This window comes from Lemur catta, chromosome 17 (genome assembly GCF_020740605.2).
Source record: "Lemur catta isolate mLemCat1 chromosome 17, mLemCat1.pri, whole genome shotgun sequence".
Lineage (NCBI taxonomy): Eukaryota > Metazoa > Chordata > Mammalia > Primates > Lemuridae > Lemur > Lemur catta.
The window spans coordinates 23,980,776-24,003,961 of record NC_059144.1 but is presented as its reverse complement, the minus strand read 5'-3'; the positions used below and the strand labels follow the sequence as shown (position 1 = coordinate 24,003,961).

Sequence of the window (23,186 nt, the reverse complement as noted above, 5' to 3'; positions counted from 1 at the left end):
CCTTTTCCCAGCCTAAACTAAAGCAGCAGAGACAAGAGCAGCTCTTCTCTCAATTCAGAGTACATCCAGGAAGCCAGTTATTCCCCCCAAAATGTTCCATCACATTCACCCAGTAACTGAAGAGATGCCCTATGAAAGGCTCAGCTGATTGACAGGCCATCTGTGATCTGACGCTTTCCCCACCCACCCACCCACTCTAAGTTCCCAAATGTTCACCAGGGAGAACGAATCTCAATTTTATGACAGACCTAGCATGTTCCACATAAAAGATGGCTGTTAGTTTCAAAGAGACTACAAAAAAAAAAAAAAAATTGAGGCAAAGCCAGAATTACTATAGTATGTCCAGACGTTGGTAGCTAAGGGATCCCACTCTGCCACCCCACCCATAGCAGTAGCTCTTGAATCAGCCAGAGATTAGTGCCATTATGTTACATATATCTAGCACAGCAAGACATCAAAGAATACTTGTAGTGTGATTCCTTTCACAAAACCTTGAAAAACAGACAATGCTAATCCTCTGGTCTCCCTCACTGTCTGAACCCTTACAAACATTCCTTATAACAACTTGCAGAAACTTACCTAAAGTTCACCATCCAAACCACACACCTGTTGATGAGTCTGCATGTGTGCAGGTGAGAAGGCATAGAGTACAGAGTGAGCTGTAGTCATGAACCAGCTGTTTTTCAGCCAGGATTGCAGGTCTAGATGTCATTTAAACATTGCCGTGCATTACTATTACTAATCTTTCTCACCTTTGCTTGAGAGTTTAGCTAGGGTGACCATATGTTCTGATCTGCCTGGGACAGTTCCAGTTTATGCCTATATCTTGTTATAATTATTACTACCACCTCCCTTACTCTCAAAAATGAGAACAGTTTGGATGATAAATTGTATTGTCACTCTAGGTTTAGCTCTTTATAGACCCCCTTTATTTCATTCTATCAGGGTTCTGAGGATACTGTCAACCTGTCTGATTTAAACAGTATCTTTTAGTATCATTATTTATACATGTTATATACATTTATCTCATGTTCTTTTTTATATAGTACATAAAGCATAATTCATATCCTAAACAAGTGTACTATTCAAAATGTGAACCAAAGCTATTCGAAAAACTGTCACTGGTCTGTGATGCTTTGAGGAGCTTACACCAGGATATATTGGGCACTGTGCACTTCACCAAGAAAGTCTTCATATGAAGAGTCGGACAAACTAAACAGTGTCCTTAAGAGACATGGTTGTTTTGCATTCTGACATAGTTTCTTTTCATGGACCAATAACAGCACTTTTGAGTACTGTTGTTCTATATTGAGTAGTATTCTTGGGAGTAACAAACAAGCAAATTCACCAATGACTTTCAAATAATTGAGTAATTAATGTTTTTAAAGTCTTGCATTATACAGAAACCCCAGGGGGATTGTTATTTAAGCAGTTAGTGTTTTGTTTTGTTTTTTGTTTTTTTTTTTTTTTTTTTTGAGACAGAGTCTCGCTCTGTTCTCGGGGCTAGGGTGCTGTGGCGTCAACCTAGCTCACAGTAACCTCAAACTCCTGGGCTTAAGCGATCCTCCTGCCTCAGCCTCCCGAGTAGCTGGGACTACAGGCACACGCCACCATGCCCGGCTAATTTTTTCTATTTTTAGTTGTTTGGCTAATTTCTCTTTTTAGTAGAGATGGGGTCTTGCTCTTGCTCAGGCTGATCTCGAACTCCTGAGCTCAAGCAATCCTCCCGCCATGCCTCCCAGAGTGCTAGGATTACAGGCGTGAGCCACCACGCCCGGCCTAAGTATTTAGTACTTAAATGTTCTGGTGATTTTAGAGAGAAATTTATTAGAGGCTTTGAGTGACTATTACTTTTCCTATTTAAAATGACGCAGGACAGGTTTCCCCTCTCTGAACATTTGTGATTCATAATATTTTCAGGAACAGATTTTATAGACAATAAGGAATATATTCAGGTACTTTATTTAAGGATAAATAAGTATGAAAACCATAAGGAAAAATAAGAAAATGCTTATAGGGAGTCAGGAGAATGGTTTCCTCTAGGGGTGTGGGTAGTGAGTGCAGAGGTGGTGTACTCTAGCCATCTTTTTCACCTGTTCTTAGGACAGTCTGGCTCCAAACTGAACATTGCTGTGGCTTACCACTGCTTACCTCTTGTGGGTTGGGGTTTGCTGGTAGTATTCTTTCTTTCTTTCTTTCTTTTTTTTTTTTTTTTGAGACAAAGTCTTGCTCTGTTGCCCAGGCTAGAGTGCCGTGACGTCAGCCTAGCTCACAACAACCTCAAACTCCTGGGCTCAAGCAATCCTCCTGCCTCAGCCTCCCGAGTAGCTGGAACTACAGGCATGTGCCACCAAGCCCAGCTAATGTTTTCTATATATATTTTTAGTTGTCCAGATAATTTCTTTCTATTTTTAGTAGAGACGGGGTCTCGCTCTTGCTCAGGCTGGTCTTGAACTCCTGAGCTCAAATGGTCCGCCCACCTCGGCCTGCCAGAGTGCTAGGATTATAGGCTTGAGCCACCACGCCCAGCCTAGTGTTCTTTCTTGAACTGGGGTTTATGGGCATTTAGTTCATGGTTTTCATTAAAAAAAACTGTAATACTTTATGAACTATATTTTATAATTAGAATTTTTTTTTAATGGAAAGAAACTGACTCAAGCTATCAGTTTATTCTCAGAATAAGAGTCAACCTGGGTGTATACTACAAATAAACATTCTGGGCCCTTCCCTGGAGGTTATGATTCTGGGATGCAAGAATCTGAATATATATGTTTAATGAGTCCAATAAACAGCAAAGTTTGGGAAAACTGCCTCTAGTTAAGCCCACAGCGATGGGCCCCATTCACTGTCATGGGGCTTCCAGGGAGCTTTTTAGTGGTATGTGTTAGCAGTTAAGGGTGACCAAATTTTAGAGATAAGCCTCTAATATTAAAGGTAGAGACCAAAATAAAGAAAAAGAAATGGAGTCAGGCGCAGTGGCTCATGCCTGTAATCCCAACACTTCAGGAGGCTTGAGATGGGAAGATTGCTTAAGGCTAGGAGTTCGAGACCAGCCTGGGCAACAAGTGATACCCTCTCTCAACTACAATAAAAAAACAAAAAAAATTAACGGCATGGTGGTCCGTGCCTGTAGCAGCTACTTGGGAGGCTTGAGTCCAGGAGTTCAAGGTTACGGTGAGCTATGATCACGCTACTGCACTCCAGCTCGCGTGACAGAGCAAGACCTTGTCTTTTTAAGAAATAAAAATAACAATAAATGGAAGTTAACAGGAGCTCTTCAAGGAAAAGAAAACTTCCAAAAATAGAGTTAATGTCCCTGGAAAGAAAAAGATAAAAAGAAAATCTACTCAACTCATATGTCTAAATCATGAGTTTCAAAAAGAGTGAATAAAACAATCAGAGAAGATGGAATAGTTATTGAAATAAATTCTTAAAAATTGCCAAGAACTGAAAGACACTTTCAGGTTGAACCAGTCTACCGAGTAGACAGAACAGTGAAAGAAACAGACTTAATCAAGTTAGCATCATTGAAAGTTAGAAAACAATTCTGAAGGAAAATTATTTTAATTTAGAATTCTGTACTTAATCAAAACAATTAAGTGTTAGGTTAACAAACCACAATTTTTTGAAAAATGTATTTCCTACTTACCCTTTCTCATGATGTCTACAGAGGATATGCCTCAATACATGGAAGTAAACCCGCAGATAGGAGATGTGGACGGAGATGCAACATAAGACAGGAAGAGCGAGGAAATCTGAGGGCGTGAGGGAGCGCCCCAAGCAGCGGTGGTACAGCACGCCTAGAAAGCACCCAGTTCACACTGGAATAGCTCAGAAGTTTGTTGGAGATTTCTTTAAGAAAATGAAATTTATATTGGCCAGGCGCGGTGGCTCACTCCTATAATCCTAGCACTCTCAGTGGCCAAGGTGGGAGGACTGCTTGAGCTCAGGAGTTCATGACCAGCCTGAGCAAGAGCAAGACCCCGTCTCTACTAAAAATAGAAAAATTAGCCGGGCATCATGATGTGTGCCTGTAGTCCCAGCTACTCAGGAAACTAAGGCAGGAGGACCCCTTGAGCCCAGGAGTTTGAGGTTGTAGTGAGCTATGATGACACCACTGCACTCTAGCCCAGGCAACAGAGCAAGACTTTGTCTCAAAAAAAAAAAAAAAAAAAAGACCTTAAATACATGTACATGTTTTTAGGGGAAAAAATTAGGTAAGAAGAAAGTGAAGATCACTTTTAATCTTACTACCTTGGAATACTGTTAATATTTGATGCATATTTGTGTTTTAATACTAAAAATTAAGTGTACTATTTTAAATCTTATTTTGGCCCTATCAGAATTTTTTTTCAATATTTTTTACCTTTAGAGACAGGGCCTTACTCTGTTGCTCAGACTAGAGTGCAATGGTGTGTGTGACCACAGCTCACTGCAGCCTCGAACTCTCAAATGATCCTCCTCCTACCGCACTGGTATCCTCGCAGCCTCCCACTTTGGTGTTAGGATTACAGGCGTGAACCACAATGGCCGGCCCAGAAATGAATGTACATGTTTGACTCTTTCTAAGTGGTGAATGAGAAGTTTGAGAAAAATTGTTTCATAAAAATAAAACTGCCGATCATAGCCAACTTCTGACCCTATACTCTTTCTCTTTCTTCTGCAGATTCTCAGAGGGAATTCAGCAGTAGGCCAGGTACAGGATACGTACCTGTGGAGTTTTGGAAAAAAACGGGTATGTGTTTGACTGCTCCTTGGTTGCACATACTCACTAATTTGTGTGAGCAGGGAACACAAATTTGGGGAAAAGGTGTTTAACTGGGTCCTTTGCTTGTCTAATAACTTACTCCTCATGGAGCCCTAGGCTCCTGCCTTTCCCCTCGGGCTTGTCCCACATGTCTCCTGGACTGCCTGTCGTGCCATTTTGCAGGTCAGGAGTTTGGAATGGCTCCCTCCAGTCCCTTTCATGCCCTTCTATTGGGTCACACTGAGGCATTAAGTACCTATTGACATGCTCTGATTCTGGGCTTGTGGCTGAGCTCATTTTGCCTGATCTCCTGACTAGCATCTACACAGACTGTGTTCACACTGCTACCAATCTGCTCTTGGCATAGCTTTGCAATTCCTCTGCTCTTCCTTTCACCTTCACCGTGATTAGCTCAGTACAGATTGTTCTTGGTGGAACTCCTTTTCTATAAGAATAGAGGAGGGTGGGGACTGCCTGTTCTGGTAAGACAGGGGATGAAACTAACCTCACATCACTCATGACAGCTTTATCCAAATACTACCCTGCTGTACCTTCTTGACTTCCCTTCCCAGTGACTTTTTTTAAAAGTCCGATATGATTTTTTGTTTTATTCTTAAGATAAAAATTTTGTCAAAAATTTAATAACTATGTTCCTAAGGACTCTTTCAAGAGCATTAAGACAATATTAAACAAAGGCCGGGCGCGGTGGCTCACGCCTGTAATCCTAGCACTCTGGGAGGCCAGGGTGGGTGGATCGCTCGAGGTCAGGAGTTCGAGACCAGCCTCAGCAAGAACGAGACCCCGTCTCTACTAAAAATAGAAAGAAATTATCTGGCCAACTAAAAAATATATATTAAAAAAATTAGCCAGGCATGGTGACGCATGCCTGTAGTCCCAGCTACTGGGGAGGCTGAGGCAGTAGGATCGCTTAAGCCCAGGAGTTTGAGGTTGCTATGAGCTAAGCTGACGCCACAGCACTCACTCTAGCCAGGGCAACAAAGTGTCACTCTGTCTCAAAAAAAAAAAGACAATATTAAACAAATAAACAAAAGATATGAACAAATGATGCCATGAGAAATACAAATAAACATATTGCAAAATGTTTTTGTTCAGTAGTAATCAGGAAAGTACAAGATTAAGCATCCCTGATAAATCAGCCCCCAGTTTAACAATCAGTTAGTTGACCATTTTAGAAGACCTTGTTGATGACACTAAATAAATAAATTATTAAGTATTACCAACAGTGAGTGCCTGCAGATTCTTGGAATTGTGCCTCACTTTTATGCTTTTGAATGGGCCAGACTTAAACACAAATTTTTAAAGAAGCAACAGTATGTGTAAAGATACTGTTTTTAGTCTATTCGGGGAGCAAGGGAAAGGCAACCTGGAAAATTCCCAAACATCCATGAATGATTATGTTCATTTACAGTTTGATACCACAATAAAATATTATTATACCATGAAAAACAATTTGGGGCTGAGCATGGTGACCCACACCTGTAATCCTAGCACTCTGTGAGGCTAAGGTGGGAGGATTGCTTGAGGTCAGGAGTTTGAGACCAGCCTGAGCAAGAGCAAGACCCTGTCTCTACTAAAAATAGAAAAAATTAGCCAGGTGTTGTGGCATGCGCCTGTAGTCTCAGCTACTTGGGACACTAAGGCAGGAGGATCACTTGAACCCAGGAGTTTGAGGAAACACTAGTGACTTCGATTACTTGGGAGGTATCTTTGGTTAACATGGTTAAGAGCCCAACTTTGGTGTTGAACCGGCTAGATTTGAGTCCTTCTTCTGTTACAGTGTCATCTTTGACCTTAGATGACCTCCATTAAGATAGTTACCCAGACTGTGCTGCTTACTGATTTATCCATAAACTGAGAGGGTAAACTGAGAACATTGTTATGTTGGCTCAGTAAGAGACACTAATGCCTACCTGACATAAGAGGCTTGTGAAGGGTAGCTATGGTGGGCCACAGTGGGCCTATGTGGACAACCAGAGTAAAGGAAACATGGAGTCCTTGGCCTTTGGGATGAAGACTTTCTTGTCGTAAGTCTGGAGCAAAATGATAGAAAGTTGTAGCATAGCAGCCTAGGACATTCTGTTTAAACCTCTTTGAGCCTGGGCCATGTACAAGAGCCAGACTGTGAAGGAGTTTTCTTAGGCTTCTGAGTTGCTGGGTCTTACGGCATCATGTGGGAGGTTATTCACATTGGGACTTCACATTCACATGCTCATTCAGTTGAAGTTCAAATGCATAGAGTGTATTATTTGGGGTGTCCACTCAATGGAAACCAAGCAGGGCAGTGATGATGGGAGGAACTGATCAGGAACCAGGTGGATTCATGTTCTAGAAACCCAGGACTCCTTGCAGTCTGCTCAAATCTGTGTCTTTAGCCCTTCTTTCGCTAACTGCCTCCTGGTCATTTACACTTGCATGTCCCGTAGGCACCTCATCCTTCTCACTTGCCTCCACACCAGCTTTCTGCGTATTATCCATCTCGTTGCATGGCTCTACTATTCTTCCCCTTTACCTCCACATCCAGACCCTTCGATGCTAACAATCTCCTCCTGCCTCATCCCTTCCTCAGTGCCACTTCCTTATGCCTAAATCCAGAGTCTCTTCATTGTCCCAGCCTCCCAGTTGCCATTTTTGTCTTCAATCTCTTCTCCTTACATAGAAGCCTTTAATGGAGTTCACATTTCCTTTAGGGGAAAAAAGGCCAAATTCCTTAGCTTGGCATGCAAGATTTTCCAAAAACTCATTTCTACCTACCATCTTAATCCAAACACACTTTGTTGAACCTCCCTTGCCTCTTGTAGAGCTGACCACTGTTTTCCTTGAACTCTAGTCTCTTACACTGCAATATACGATGCATTGAACCTCCTTTATCCTTGATCACAAGCAGTTATGACAGTGTGACTGTATCTAGTCACCCGAGTATCCCCAGCCCTAGCTCAGTGCCCACTGCATCTACATACCCAGCCAGCACCTGCCTGGATGGACAAGCAAGTGCAGGTATCATGTGCTCTTCCCTGTGTATTTTTAGTAAATAGTGATCTTGTTTCAGCTCTGCTCCTTCTTAGAAATGCTGTGGGATGGGAGGGAAAAGATTTCTCGGCCAGTTGATTTTACTGTCACTTTCTTCTAGAAGAAGCTGTGAATAAGGTGAAAATTCAGGCCATGTCAGAAGTACAGAAGGCCGTCGCTGAGGCAGAGCAGAAAGCCTTTGAAGTGATTGCAACAGAGAGAGCTCGAATGGAGCAAACCATAGCGGATGTCAAGCGGCAGGCGGCAGAGGACGCCTTCCTCGTCATAAACGAGCAAGAAGAATCCACAGAGGTCAGAGCTCTGTTAGCCCTGGGGGCTGGGCTGGGCTGGGCTGGGCTGGGCTGGAGCAGCTGGCACAGACCGTCCCCTCTTGAGGACTAGATGATTCTAATTTTATACAGTTCCAGAAGAGTTTTGATTTTCACTCTGGGACTCTTTTATTTATCAAGATAGTAAATGATTATATTATATTCTTATGTGTATTGGCTCATATTGGTTTAAATTTTGAAGACTCACCCTAAAGATGGAATTTGTGTAATTGCATAATAACGGTGACCAACACTGACCGAATAGCCTTACTCTGTGCCAGACACCCAACTAAGTGTGTGTATTTCCTTTTTGATCTTCTCAGTGACCCTATGAGGTAGATATTGTTGGATCTTTACAGATGAGGAAACTGTGACTTGGGGAAGTTAACTAATATAATCCCTCAGTGCTAAAGCCAGGGTACAGGAGTAAGAAAACACAGGGCCCTATAGCATCTAGTCTCTTTACAAATAGGCTAGCTTTTTTATGGACTAAAGTGACAGATTGGGTAGAACTGCCCAGCACTTGGGTCCCAGGATTGGCGATGTTTCTACACAGGACAGAGATTAAAAAAACTGAAAAGAATAAAGCATGTGACAGAAACATTATAACAGTCCTTTTGAATTTAATGACTTTCATTTTAGTCATTTTTTAGCTATAAGAAACAAGCCTGTTTCTCTAGATAGGTAGATCCCATCTATGGATTGGGAAATCAGCTATCTTTGGGACATTCTTTTGAATTTAAAGAACTTTTGGGGAATTTTGGTGTTTTTTTTTTCTCTCTCATTTATTTATTTATGTATGTATATATGTATGTATGAATGAATGAATCAGACAGTCTTGCTCTTTCGCCCGGGCTAGAGTGCTGTGACGTCAGCCTAACTCACAGCAACCTGAAACTCCTGGGCTCAAGTGATCCTCCTGCCTCAGCCTCCCAAGTAGCTGGGACTACAGGCACGTGCCACCGCGCCCAGCTAATTGTTTCTATTTTTAATAGAGACAGGGTCTCGCTCTTGCTCAGGCTGGTCTTGAACTCCTGACCTCAAACGATCCTCCTGCCTTGGCCTCCCAGAGTGCTAGGATTACAGGCGTGAGCCACTACATCCAGCCTCTTATCATATTTAAATGATCGATTTCAATATAGCAATGCCAGGCATGGCAGTGTGAAGATGAAAATGCCTAAATATCATGTGGCCATCATAGAGGATGTGGTGGAATCCCATACTGTAGCACTCCAACAAAGATACTGTGAATTATGAAAAAATAGTTCCCTGAACGCCCCTCCCTTTTCCTTCTCCTACTTTTTCTTTAGGATTTTTCTTGAGCCATGATATCTATTTCAGTTCTCTATGTTGAATTCTGTATCTATAGCCATCCACATCAATATCTATGTTGGCCCATATTTATCTACTTTTATATCTATGTTTATCTTTAACTGTGTCTATCTCCAAAGAAGGAGTATAGCTTTTGGCTGAGAGCATGCATTCTGGAGCTGAACTGCATAGGTTTAAATCTTGGCTCTCCATTTATAGGGTTGTGCTTTTCAGGAACTATAATTTTAATTTTAATCAATCCACAAAGTGGCCTGCAGGTGAGGTGCACACCAGCATCCATCCCAGCAAAATTGCTTTCTAAAGCAGGGGAAGGATGGAGGGCCTAAATTTTGGATGAGTTTGTACTGGACTTGAAGGGCTGCTTCCCTTCCATTTCATCCAGAAAATTCTCTTAAAGTTTAACAGGTATCCCTGGAGTTTCTCACGCATCTTGGGGGAGGTGGTTTGGTATGGGAGAAGGAACCCAGGACTGAAGGAGTTCTAATCCCAGTTCCCCCTCACACTCATGGTGCACCCTTAAAGGGGCCAATTTCCATATCTGTTCAGTGAGTATATAAGCCCCAGTCCTGTTGTTCTGATGGTTTTCAGGAAGATAGAATTGGATTGCTGTGGTGGAAGTCCGTTTAAACTGCAGTGCAGGGCCGGGCGAGGTGGCTTCACGCCTGTAATCCCAGCACTATGGGAGGTCGAGGCAGGCGGATCGTTTGAGGTCAGGAGTTCGAGACCAGCCTGAGCAAGAGCGAGACCCCGTCTCTACTAAAAATAGAAAGAAATGATTTGGACAGCTAAAAAGATATATGGAAAAAATTAGCCGGGCATGGTGGCTCATGCCTGTAGTCCCAGCTACTCGGGAAGCTGAGGCAGGAGGATCATTTGAGCCCAGGAGTTTGAGGTTGCTGTGAGCAAGGCTGACGCCACGGCACTAACTATAGCCCGGGCAACAGAGTGAGACTCTGTCTCAAAAAACAAAAAAAAACAAAAACAAAACTGCAGTGCACTGTGCAGATGGAAGGGATTTGGTTATGCTGTTAATTAGTGCATAAGCTGTGGCAGCTCCTGCTCGTGCAGAACAGCCACTTCCTTAAAGCCAGACAGAGCATCTCCCCTGTAGTGCCCAAAGCTGGAGGCATGAAGTGAGAGGTCCCCTTATCTCTGCTCGGGCCACTTTCTGTCACCAACCTGGATTTCCTGGCAAACATAATGGGGCTAACAATTGTTAGTAAAATAGGGAGTCATTTCTCTCTTGTTTGCAGTAAGATCAGAGAGGTCTGGAATGGGTCCCAGGGATTTTGATAAGTCCTCAGTAGTTCTGACAAAGGTGGGTCCTGGGCCACATTTGGAATAGTCTGTTATAATCTGATGGCCCCTGCTTGACAAAGGAAATTCTGTAATCACATTCCTGACTTCCCTGGTCAGTATCTCAGAAGGTTTATGACTTTTCCCAGTTAACCACAGAGGACTATTTGGCCAGGTCTGTGGCTCTGGCTTTGTGGAATGTTGATTTGAAGGGTGACCACAACATAAAACCTTTTGCCTTATGCCTTGGGGGGAAAAAAATAAAAGAAAAGCGCTCATTAAGTCAGAGAAAAGCCAAAGAGAAAGAGAACATAAAACCATCCTTTCACCCCTGGATGCTCTGGCACTAACCACATTGTTCTTGCATTTCTGTGATTCTGCTTATGTGGAAGGCTGTTTATTTTGTTTTACTGTATTTTATAAATCATCGGTCCTCGACTGTTTTGGCACCAGGGACTGGTTTCATGGAAGACAATTTTTCCACGGTTGGGGCAGGGGTTGGGGGATGGTTTCACTATGATTCAAGTACATTACATTTATTGTGCACTTTATTTGTAATTATTATTACATTGTAATATGTAATGAAATAATTATACAACTCACCATAATGCAGATTCAGAGCCCTGGGCTTGTTTTCCTGCAACTAGATAGTCCTATCTAGGGGTGATGGGAGACAGTGACTGATCTGACAGGAGGCGGAGCTCAGGTGGTGATGTGAGCGATGGGGAGCAGCTATAAATACAGATGAAGCTTCACTCACTAGCCCGCCACTCACCTGCTTTGTGGCCTGGTTCCTAAGAAGCCATGGACTGGTACTGGTCCAAGGCCCCAGTCTTAGGGACTGCAGTCATAAATCATGAAATAAGCTATTTAAAAAATAATGGCAGCCAAGATAAAAGCACCAATGGTTTAATACTCTGACCCAGTTCTGAGATGTTCTTGCTTTTACAGAGGGAGTAGAGGATCTCCCCCTCTGCTGGCGGCCAACCCACTGGCCTGTGTTTCCACGGTAGCCTCATGTGGGCAACAGCTGAGTTCTTCCCCACAAATGAGAAGATTCTACCAAAGCATTATCTGGAGTCAGCCTCCCAGACTCCAAAGTATGAAATTCTCTGGAATGCAGTTTGCTTGAGATCTATAAATATAACCTAAAAATCACTTCTGTTCCCTATTTTGATCCTCTAGTGTTTTGTTGGGAAGTTTTGACAGTCCTTAGGGTGTATTTCCTGAAGAAGCCTTTTGTATTAGAAGGGAATCTGCAGTCTTTTCTAATGTTCTTTAAAGTTAAACCTATACACTGAGTATCATGGAGTGGAAGGTTCCAGACTTTGCATAACCACTTAATAAATTTTACAAGGGCCCCATAGGCCCTCAGTTTTCCCATCTGTACAATGCCGTAAGTGGGCTGGGTGGTTCCTAGGTCCTTTTCAGCGCTTGTCTGTTCTTTTATACCTAGGAGCCTTCTGATTCCATTGGGGTGTGGCCTTTCTTTCCTGAGTGGCACCATCACTAGGCCTCAAGATAGGCTTCTGCCATTCTAGAGTACCTGTGGGCAGGGAAGATGAGAGGGCAACAGGCTGGCTGCTGCAGTCCTTCCTGAGAGCTTCACCTGGCCAGGGCCACAAGACTGTTCTCTTACCAGTGGGTCCTGGAGAGCTCAGATGTAGAACACTCATGTGTCATGAGTAGAATCCACATGGAGCCTGCAGGAAGGAAAGAAAGTACTACAGGGCGCAAGTGCTAGGAGCTGCGCTGCTGGCCCCAGTTGCTATGATGCGCTTCCTTCTTAGCCAGTTGTGGGATATATAAAATCTGTTCAGTGACTGTTTCTACTGCCTCTTCCATGGCTGCTACTTGTAGCTATCACCATCCTCACTTGGCCCATGTCTTCTGAAATTGAATTAGTACATTCTCAACAGGTGGACTCTTGTCCCTGGTGGTTTTTGCTAAATCCTAGTCTAACTGCCCCCTTCCTAGGGAAGTGCAAGAAGTAGTAAGAAAAGTCCCTGACCTAGACTTCCAAGGCCTTGAGTTCTGAGATATTGCAGGTGGCGCCGGAGAACAGACCGGAAGTATTCCCATGATCCCAACTCACCTAGGATGAGACACACAGTGGAAGGAAAACAGGCACAGAGGACAAAGGAGGAAATAACACAACTACTTCCACTCCTGCTCACCCATCCTGGTTCCCTGGCAGGGGACCTTTATTAAAACAAGATGAATTATTACCTGTATTCCTTTAAAAGTCTTAGTTAAGATCATGTATTGTCTGTGGAAAATGAAGATTATTTCTCCATTGGGAGGAGCAAGAGAAAATGTTTGTCTGAACATATATGTGTCCTTAGGGTAGATAGCTGGGGTGAGGGGGAAGCTGACACAGAGTTTGGTTTGGTCTCTGAAGATTAAAATATGAGTCAAAAAGATGAGTCTGTGCTTTAACCAGGAGATGTCCACCGGACCTATGCTGGCGTTGTGCAAGGTCTTTTCGCATACACCCCTCATCTCACCCTGCTGTCCTGCGGATGGGTAGTTTTCCTGTTTTACAGATGAAGGAAACTCGGAAAGAGGGTGTGTATTTCCTGTGGTTAAACACATAGCAGTAAAGGCAGGACTGCCATGCAGGTAACAAGTGACAAGCCTGCCCCTTGAGATCCCAGCAATCACTTACTGACGCCTGTGTCTTGCAGAACTGCTGGAACTGTGGCCGCAAAGCCAGCGAGACATGCAGTGGCTGCAATATCGCACGGTACTGTGGCTCTTTCTGCCAGCACAAGGACTGGGAGCGGCACCACCGCCTCTGTGGCCAGAACCTGCATGGCCAGAGTCCCCACAGCCAGAGCCGGCCACTGCTCCCTGGGGGGAGGGGCTCAGCCAGGTCTGCCGACTGCAGTGTGCCCAGCCCAGCCCTGGACAAGACCTCGGCAACCACCTCGCGTTCCTCAACACCTGCCTCTGTGACAGCCATTGACACCAACGGACTCTGAGCCCAGATTCTACTTATCCTGGTGACCACCCAACATGACAGGACACTTACATCGGGGGGCTGGCTGTGGGAACCAGTGCTAGTAGCTGTTGATCATCAGTAAGGAATGCAATGGAGGCAGAAGGAGTCCATGGCCTCTCCCAACACTTGTCGTCTGTGTCCTTGTGGAACAAGTGTGCCAGTCTCTCTGCACACAGGCAGCTGGCCTGAGCTGCCTCCTCCATGGCTTTCCTGGTTTGTTCCTCTCCCAGCCAAAGCTGGCTTAGCCAGGTCCCTTTCGGTGTAGACCACCAGCTCCCCTCCCTGCCTCCATTGAGTCAGCAGACTGTCAAGTGTGCCCAGTCTTCATGTGGCAGAGGCCTGGATGCTGGCCTCAGGCTGGAGAGGAGGCCCCCCTCGGACGGACGGGGGAGTCGTCCCTCTTATCCTTGAACAGCTCCTTAAGCCCCATTTCCACCCTTGGCAGATGACACTGGTTGGCCTCACGGGGACTTGGGCAGGCAAAAAGTGGCACTCAGGACTCCCTTCTCAACCTTCTTGTTCAGGCTTGTTAAGATCAGAATCAATAGGAACAAAGTCACCATTTCAGTAAAAGCACCCATAACAGGAAAAAATAAATAAAACTTCTACCAAGCATCACAGATCACTTGGGACAAGATTTTTCAACCTGGCTGGCTACTTTAGTGTGGGACCCATTTTTTTCTCTCTCCTTTGATTTTGCTTGTGCAGAAAATTGTTTCCAGCGCATGGATCAGTCTGAGAGAATGCGACTGCGCCGTGGATAGTCTGTTCTCTCTGAGCATGTTGGCCAAACTAGTATTGTCAAATTATTGAGTGGATCATCTCTTGGAATTGCAGAGCCTTCTGCCACCACTTGACTGTTTGCACAGTTGTCTTGTTCTGTGTCCTTTTATCTCTCAGACTGTGCACGTCTGGATCACACTGGCATCTTCTGCCATGGGTTCTGTTTGGCACTTGCTGAGCTGCAGTTGTCCTGCTGAATGTGCCGTGGTGTGTTGATAGGATTCGCCCCACCTGTCAAGGCCTGGTCTCATCTGAGCAGCCCTGCTGGACATGAAAGAATTCTACAAACCTCATAGCTCCATGTCATTATGGCCTCAATGTTGATTTATTATCAGACATACAATCTCCATTTCCTTTCGCTTTTGTTATCTGATAGCTTCCCACTTTGAGCCCAAAAAGGTTTTGTGAAATGAGAGAACCATTTCAGGAAAGCCTGACCAATTTTCCTTCCCATCTTCAGGGAGTTTTCCAGCGACTTACCTGGCTCACCAAACATGACATCACTTATACTCCTTTTAAATGTTATTCTTCCCTGCCATGTAGGTTTTGTTGGGAGCCCGAGGACCCTGACCCACTCTACACATTCGAGCTTCTGGCAAGGAATCAGTTGGGTTGGGTCGGTTGGCCCTATGGTGGCCGGCCTTGGGAACCTAGGTCTAGCTCCACCTTCTGTGCACTGACCAGAGTCTGAAATAAAAGCTCTCAGTACCATAAAGGAAAAGGAATTAGCACAGATAGCCTTATCCTTGCACGCAGGTGTATTTTACTTCAAGTCCCTTATTTACCATAACCAAGGATTTTTAGTCTTAACAAAGAAAGCCAATACAAGGCACTCTTTAAATTCCTGGATTTCCATTGCCCAAAGTAAGGTGTAACCAGAGAAAGAATAACAGAGAATAATATTACTTTACCATGGAATGTGTAAGACCCACAGTTTTCTAGTCAGCCTGATACCTTGGGTCCCCTCACCCCCCTAGTCAGTGGGGCAGCCTAACTTTTAGCAGGGATGTAGTCAGTACCCCAAACCGCCTCTACAGCAGTTATAACAAGAGATATCTCGTGATATACACTGGGTCTGTCCTTGGCTTACTGTTTTTTCATTGATAAGTTGAATGAATACTTAAGCAGATTTTGGGGTTTTTTTTTTTTATTTCTTTCCAGAGACTGAGTCTGCTCTGTTACCCAGGCTGTAGTGCAGTGACACAGCCATAGCTCACTGTAACTTCAAACCTCTGGGCTCAAGCAACCCTTCTTCCTCAGCCTCACAAGTGGCTAGGACTATAGGCATGTGCCATCATACCCAGGTAATTTTGTATTATTATTATTTTTTGTAGAGATGGGATCTTTTTCTTTAGACAGTCAGTCTCTGTTACCCAGGCTATAGTGCCATGGTGTCAGCCTAGCTCACAGCAACCTCAAACTCCTGGGCTCAAGTGATCCTCCTGCCTCAGCCTCCCGAGTAGCTGGGACTACAGGCACTCACCACCACACCCAGCTGATTTTTCCTACTTTTAGTTGTCTGGCTAATTTCTTCCTATTTTTAGACCTTGTTCTTGCTGAGGCTGGTCTTGAACTCCTGACCTCAAGACATCCTCCTGCCTCTGCCTCCCAGAGTGCTAGGATTACAAGCATGAGTCACCATACCCAGCCAGAGATGAGGTCCTGCTGTGTTGCCCAGGCTGGTCTTGAACTCGTGGCCTCAAGCTGTCTTCTTACTTTGGCCTCCCCTAAGCATGTTTTTAAAATCTTTAGTGGCCACAAGACTAGCTAGGGTAGCTTGGGTTTTTACTGGTTGGAATAAAGAGCCAAAACCAACCAAATAATATTTATCAGAGTTCAATGTCCGGTTCTACAGCTAAGGTTTAGGTTTAGTGTGCAGAGCCTGGCCTACTTTTGTGGGCTGTGGTTCCAATAACTGTTTCATTTTCAGAGTCTTTGTAATGGTTTTCCAGACTGCTTTGCTTGCGTGCTACCCAGAGGCTAATCTGTAAACCTGGGCAATATTCCACACTGAAGTTCAGTTCTCAGATCTTTTGCTATGTTAATTCTGGTCAGTTTCACACAGAGGTTGCCAGGGCATCTGTCCAGGACTTGCTATTCAGATTTAAAGAATCCCTTTATCCAGATCCTTTCTGAAATTCTGCAACTCTCTGGTTGAGGGAGGAGCACCACTGGGGCGGGGTGGGTGGCTAGAGGGGCAGGAGCAAGTCCAGGTTGCCCACAGGGTTTCCAGTCTGCTAGAGTGGAAATTCAGGCTCCCCACTGTCATCTACAGTAGAATTTAAAAGAAATAATATTTTGATGTCATCAGGCTGCTTAGAGGACTGGTCTCTACAGTTAATATTTGTGGGGACATGAAAGGGGCTGGCGTAGTGGTTCAGAAGGTGTCAGGTCAGTCACAGGCTCTCTGATGTTAAACTAGAAACCAAGTGCAAATGCCAACACCTGACTGGCCATCAGTCAGAGCATGTCTGTAGGGTAAAACCAGTGTTCAGCGTCACCCACTGAGGATCACTGACAAGTGGTGGGACATCATAGTCTTCTGCCAGGTGAGGAAGGATTGCAGGAGCCAGCGAAGACCAAAGGTGGCAGATGTTCCCAGGGATACCTGAGGGCAGGATGTTCATACCTTCCGTTGTCCTTTGGATGCCCATTTGCCTGCACCACGCCTGACTCCATCCAGCGGTGAAGATGACCCAGTGAGAAGTTGTTTTAAGCCCACCTGCTCAGGAATAGGCAGCCCACCTTGAGGTGTGAGCACTCCACCTTGGGGGCTCCCTGCAGCTCCAGGACTGGTACTCTCACAGATCTGCTCAAGTACAGTCAGGTGACCATGAGGTCACAGATTAGGTGGATCTTTCTGAGGTAGTGCTCAGTTACAAATGTCTGTCAATGCATCACAGTCTGGAAACACGACACATCTACCAGCAGGAGTCCACCCGGCACTGGCTGCTGTCCTCTGCAGTGTGGACTTCCTTTGCCCGTCTGCGCCAGAAGGTCTGCCAGGAGTTCATCGCTTCTTCCTATCAACTAGAGCATCATCGGCTTCCAGACAGAAGGTCTAAAATTTGCTTTGTACAGCCCTGTCCCAAAGTTGAAGTCATCCCCAGGCCTGTCACTGGCTTGCAAAAGGTATGGACATTGTTCTGGGTAGTTCTAGAAAATATCTCAGCAAGTGTGTTTGAAGGTTCCGCTACACAGTGGGAATTAATGGTATTGAGTTCTTCGGAGTGAAAGCCTAGATAATGACCATGTGGCCATTTGTCCTGGAAACTGGGGAAGGGATTATGGATTAAATAAATCACTGAAAATAGAACACATCTTGGAGGCTTTCTTCAGAACTGGACTAGAATTAAGGTTTCCAGGTCAGTAGACCAAGCCAACTTCCTTAGTTTTGTTTAGCTGTTTTCAGAGAACTGGGTTGGTAGCATGTTTGAACCAAATGTAATAAAAGCCAGAAGGACCTGGGCTGTTCAGCACGGGCCAGATGGCCGCTGTCGGAGAGGAGTCCCGCCTGGCCTGTGGTGTGGACCACACGAGCAGCTCGGGCCTTCCAGCCTTGAGTGTCTGTAGTTCTTGTGAAACCAAAACGTTGACTACCTGCCTCTTTGCCCACAGGCATTGACACGCTCATTTCCAAAGACAGTGGTGCAGGTGACCTTTTCCATCAGAGCCAGGAGGTTAGGAGGCCTGAGGGGCAGGCCTGGCATCCCCCACCTCCCGCTCCACAGCCCGAGAGCTAGAGCTGCCCCTGCAGACCCCATCTGATCAGGCCTCCAACTGCCCGTGTACACTCCCATTGATGCTTATACCAAATAGGGCACGTGTGACTGGTGCCTGTCAGGGACAGCCCCGTCCCTGCCTTGGAGTGGGCAGAGAGAAGCAGCAATAAGCATTAGGTGAATGGTGAACAGACTGTGGCTAACAGGCCTTGGGTCCACTTATGTGGCTTTCCAAGTTCCTGATGAGGCTGCAAAGGCTCTGTTCACAAAAGAAAGCCAATAATGTAAATACATAAAAAACTGAAGCCTCCAAGCGTGGTTTTTAAAGGGGGATGATGAATGTGAAACCACCCACAGGATGTGTTAGAGTCTGGTTTTTCTGTGCTTTGTCATTTTACTCTGATAGGAAGCTTTGTTACTTAACTCTGTGCATAACTTATTTAATGTACTGTATAAATGAACCAAAACTGTTAAATATGTATTTAGTTTGTTCTACTTAAAGTAGTCAATAAAAAGGCTATATTCCTTTTCTGACTCAAGCTAGCATGGGACTGAGAGGAAAGGTGAGGTGGCCTGCCCCAGTTGTCTCCTACCTTTGGGGAAGTGAGAGGGGGCTCGCCCAGTTCTTGTTACAGCCTAAAGAGCATGCGGGGGAACGAGAGCGGGAGGTGCTGGGAGGTGCTGCTGAGGAGAAGGTTCCGGGAGCTGGAACTCCTCGGGCCTGGAGCTGGGCCTCTCTCTGGGAAGCCAGCCGCGGCTTGTGCCCAGTGGGCCTGCAGTCAGAGGCCACCGACAGCTCCCAGACACTCCCAGTTCCTTGTTCTCTCTTTCCTTCACTGTTAAGAGAAGGAAGGAAAATTCAACCACACACGTTTGAAAAATAGGATGGTGGACTTCTGTACAATAACTTACATATTTCCTTAGATCATTTGAACACAAATGCCAACATTATCTGGACTTGTGAGTATTCATTTATGTCCTTATTACACTGTTAAATCGTAAGTAATTTCTCCGTTGCCTTCACATTTATTTTTTTAATGGTTGTGTAATTTAATTGAGGCCATAAATTTTTTAGCTCTTCACCTCCTGTTGGGCAATCAGATTGCTTTCAGGTTTTCCTGTATGATACACTGAGGTGAACATCTTCCTTCACATCCTTATTTCCTTAGGATAATTTTCCAAAGTGAGATTTTTAATACTGCACATTTCTCACATGCTTGAAATACGTTCAAACTGCGTTCCATGGAAGCCCACCAGCTTGCAGCGTCTTTGGCAGCCCCTGGCTAGACTTTCCTCGACCCTAAGAGCAGTGCGGGTGCACCTCTGTGCGGGGTCTTGGGCTGTCAGTCTGTTGACTAGCTGGTAAGCTGAAGCCTCACTTCCGTCACCTGAATACCCATCTGTGGCCTCTGCTCGAGAGGTTGGTTGGCAACACCAGCTTTACAGGCCCCCAGAATGCAAAGGGAGGGATTGCTTTCTAGATCTCAGGGTCAGGAAAAGGGCTGGACTGTAACCTTGGCCCCAGAAGGCAAGGTGTGGGGGCTTGGCTGCGTGATCTCCACCTAGAACGACAAGATCTCAGCCATAGGACTGTCAGCCTTGCACGAGAGCACTATATATTGGTATAAAGGGAATTTACCATAGAAATGGCAGACTGAAAATTTTTTCATTACCACAAAACGCCCAGATGACAGATGAATTATGGTGAATACACTTTGCATTGCTGAGGACACTGATGAGAAAGTTTAAGAAACCCCCAAGGGCTGGAAAAAAAGTAAGCTGAAACCACAGAGGTAGTAGAATACAAAAGAGGAAATCTGTGCTGCTTGTGGGAAAAAGAAATTCCAAGAACTCAAGAGTTGGAGGGGACCATGAGGCTAGGCTTTGAGCCTGTACAAAGCCCTGTCCGTATGGCCAGGTCACTCAGCCTGGGCCCCCGTGAAGAGGCAGCAGGGAAAAGCTGCCTGTCTGCAGTGGGAACTGAACTGGAAACACTGCGTCCCTTGCTTGAGAAAAAGAAAAAAGGAATCTCATTAGAGACTCTAATCTTAGGTCTGCTCTCTGGGGGGTGGGGTTCTGGGTTACACTACTCCAGAGGGTAAGAAATCCGGGGCTGAGAAATGAAGATGATTACCCAAGGCCCCTCCGCATCCCCATGTATTACACCAGCCAATGATAAGCTGTCCAGGAAAGGACTGGGCACCCAAGGAAACGAGTCAGCAGGAGCCATTAACAATTAATGTAGACCCCTGGGACTTAAGATATTTGAATTACCACATGCAGAATAGAACTATGGAACTTCTGAGGATGGTGCTGAGAAAACTAAGCAAAAAGTAAGGTCTCTGAAAATGGCTAGGCAGATTTAAAATAAATAGAATTCTGGGAATGACAATCATTGAAATAGTGCATTATTAAACAGCAGATTAGATGACTCTGAAGTGGAAATTAGTGGCACATTACCTTTGTTGGAGAGAGACAGAGGTGGAAAATATGAAAGCGTTATTCCTTCTGGAAGGTAGGTTGGGAGGGGAGAGCCCTTTCACAGGCGTCAAGGAGGCTATTGACTTGTGTTTCTCAGTATAAAGGGAAATAACTGGCCTGAGTCATCTCAGGATGAAAAAAACACATGGAGCGAAACTCTTCTCGCCCCTGTGTGCTTGTTTCTGACCGCTGGTCTTTCCAGCTCCCCTTGGGTTTGAGGGAACCGAACTAGCCACCGCCACGCCTAGGTCGGCTTCATCGCCTGCTGCCGGGCGCCCTCTTGTGGAGAGAGCTGGACCTGCTGCCTGTGCCACCTCCATCCACGAGCCAGATTCCTTTCCAGGGTGCACACGCGGCAACTTTTGCCATCCCCTCTGCACCGACCCTTTCTGAGGCTGCCTTTCTGCCCCAGAAGTTCCGCTAATGCTCTCTCGGTATCTCTTAGGGAGTAGCAGAAGTGGTCAGAACTCAGCCTCCACACCCCCCACCTTCCAAGGGCTGGTCTACCCTCCACTGTGCACTGGGCTCTTCCTTGCTGCCCCATCTGCCATTTTGCAGGCCCCGGAGCCTGGCATCGCTCCTTCTTTGGATATAAACGCCACTGTCTCCTCCAGCCTGGCTGGTGTCTGCAACCAGAGGATGCCTTCTCGCTGTTCACAATGGCAAGTAGCTACTGGTGCCAAGGGAGTGTGACCCAGAGCAAGGCATTTGTTCTCTGAGCTTGTTTCTTCTTTTGTAAATTGGGGGCGCTAATGATGCCTACGCTACTGTGGTGTTGTGAGGGTGACATGTGATCACTTGGGTATTGCCCCTAGCACAGGGCCTACCACCCAGGAAGCCCTTGTAAACCATGGCTGCCACCGTAACCTGGTTCCTTCCTTGCCAATCTGTGATTTCCTTGAAGATTCACCTTAGTCCCCAGCACCCTGCATGGGACCTGGTGTCTTGCTCAAGTCGTAGCATCTGTTTCAAGAATAACTTCTGAAGACTCACTTCATTCTCAGTCCCTCCCTTTTGACCCATCAGAGGCTATGAAGAGAGCCATTGGGCAATGGCCACCCTCTAGACTGCTGCTGTCTCTCCAGCTCTGGTCACTGGGTCAGTCCCCAGGACAGCATTGAACATGCCCAGGTGAGTCACAGGTGCAGGTGTGAGGAAGGGAGGCAGGTGCAGGGAGTGGGTAGAGGGGTGGGGGTAGCAGCTGGCTGAGGAGCCTTGAGCTCTCCCAGCTTCAGGACTCCACCTGCCTTTGACCTGGGTGTGTCACCAACCTGGGACATCTCATCATCCCCAGCACCTGCCACAAAGCAGTGGCTGTTGAAAGGAGCTTCAGCTACCAAAACCAGGATTGGGAAAGGTGCCCCAGGCCTGATGGCTCTGACCTGCTCCTTACAGCTGAGGTGTTGCTATAGTAGATGGGTGGCTTGGGACAAAGGCCATGGAGGGGGTAACCAAGGTTGCAAATGACCCAGCTCAGCTGGAGTGAGATTTAGGAAGGAGGCTGCACAAATTGGGAGTAGGGGCTCATTGCTAAGGGCTTTGAATGCCAGAACAAGAAATCAAACTTGATCTTGACGCTGAAGGCAGTGGGCGCCATTGAAGGGTCTTGGCCAGAGGAGTGTGGTTTTCAAAACTTTGAATCAGCTATACAGGGAATGGACTGGGGTGGGGGGGAAGTGGGGAATGGAAACCCAATAATGAAGCTGCTACAGGCTAGGTGCAGTGGCTCACATCTGTACTCCCAGCACTTTGGGAGGACCTCTTGAAGCAGGAGTTTGAGACCGGCCTGAACAACATAGGGAGACCCCATGTCTGAAAAAAAAAGGCTGCTAGAGTCTTCCAGGCCAGAGGGGATGGTGGCCCTAACTTGGGGGATAGGGCAAGGGGGTACAGTGTTGCTGGCAAGGTAGAGATGCAGGTGGGTTTGTGGGAATAAACTGACACAAGTAAAGGCCTGAGGACCTCCTCTGTGTCCCCCAGCCCTGGCCCCAGCTCAGAAGTTTGTTTTCCTGTGGCTGCAGCTCTAACCCCCCACACCCACCCATGTCGTCACTCCTGTCTGGCACCCTCCTGGCTCACTGTCACCTGTAAGACAGCTCAGCCCCAGTGGCCCTCACACTCTGCAGTTCCCTTCTGCTTCCCGCGTCTGCAGCACTCTGCCCGCCAACCGCTCGCGTTCGCCCAGAGACCTCTGCTCACTTTCCTAGCTCAGACCAAACCTGGTCATCGCCAGCTGGTCTTCCTGACCCTGTGGGATCCTCCCTGAAACTCCAGCCTTCAGAAGGAAGGAGGACACAGCCCATCTTATTTTAAAACTATTAAAAAGGGGTGAACTTTCAGAACCCCACTGCAGGGTGAGGCAGGCAAGGTGCCTCTGGTGTAAAATGAAGGAGGCACCCACTTCAGGGGTGTCAGCTTGAGGCTTTGGCATCTTGGTTTAACAATGGCAATGGGAAGGGTAGTTT

At 46.0% G+C, this 23,186-nt stretch overlaps 1 protein-coding gene across 3 annotated transcripts in view; it reads left to right on the top strand.

The window, feature by feature from the left end:
• The window catches only part of CBFA2T2 (CBFA2/RUNX1 partner transcriptional co-repressor 2), a 32,628-nt gene extending 16,934 nt beyond the window's left edge, over positions 1-15,694 (top strand). Inside the window, exons 8-10 of one of the 3 annotated variants that reach the window (XM_045528810.1) lie at positions 4,667-4,735; positions 7,899-8,086; positions 13,419-15,694. In XM_045528810.1, the coding sequence (XP_045384766.1) occupies positions 4,667-4,735; positions 7,899-8,086; positions 13,419-13,715 (554 nt within the window). In that variant the 3' untranslated portion in view covers positions 13,716-15,694. Of the gene's footprint in view, positions 1-4,666; positions 4,736-7,895; positions 8,087-13,418 lie in introns of all 3 variants that reach the window. The other 2 variants (XM_045528809.1, XM_045528812.1) reach the window with 2 other exon arrangements.
• Positions 15,695-23,186: the final 7,492 nt, after the last annotated feature.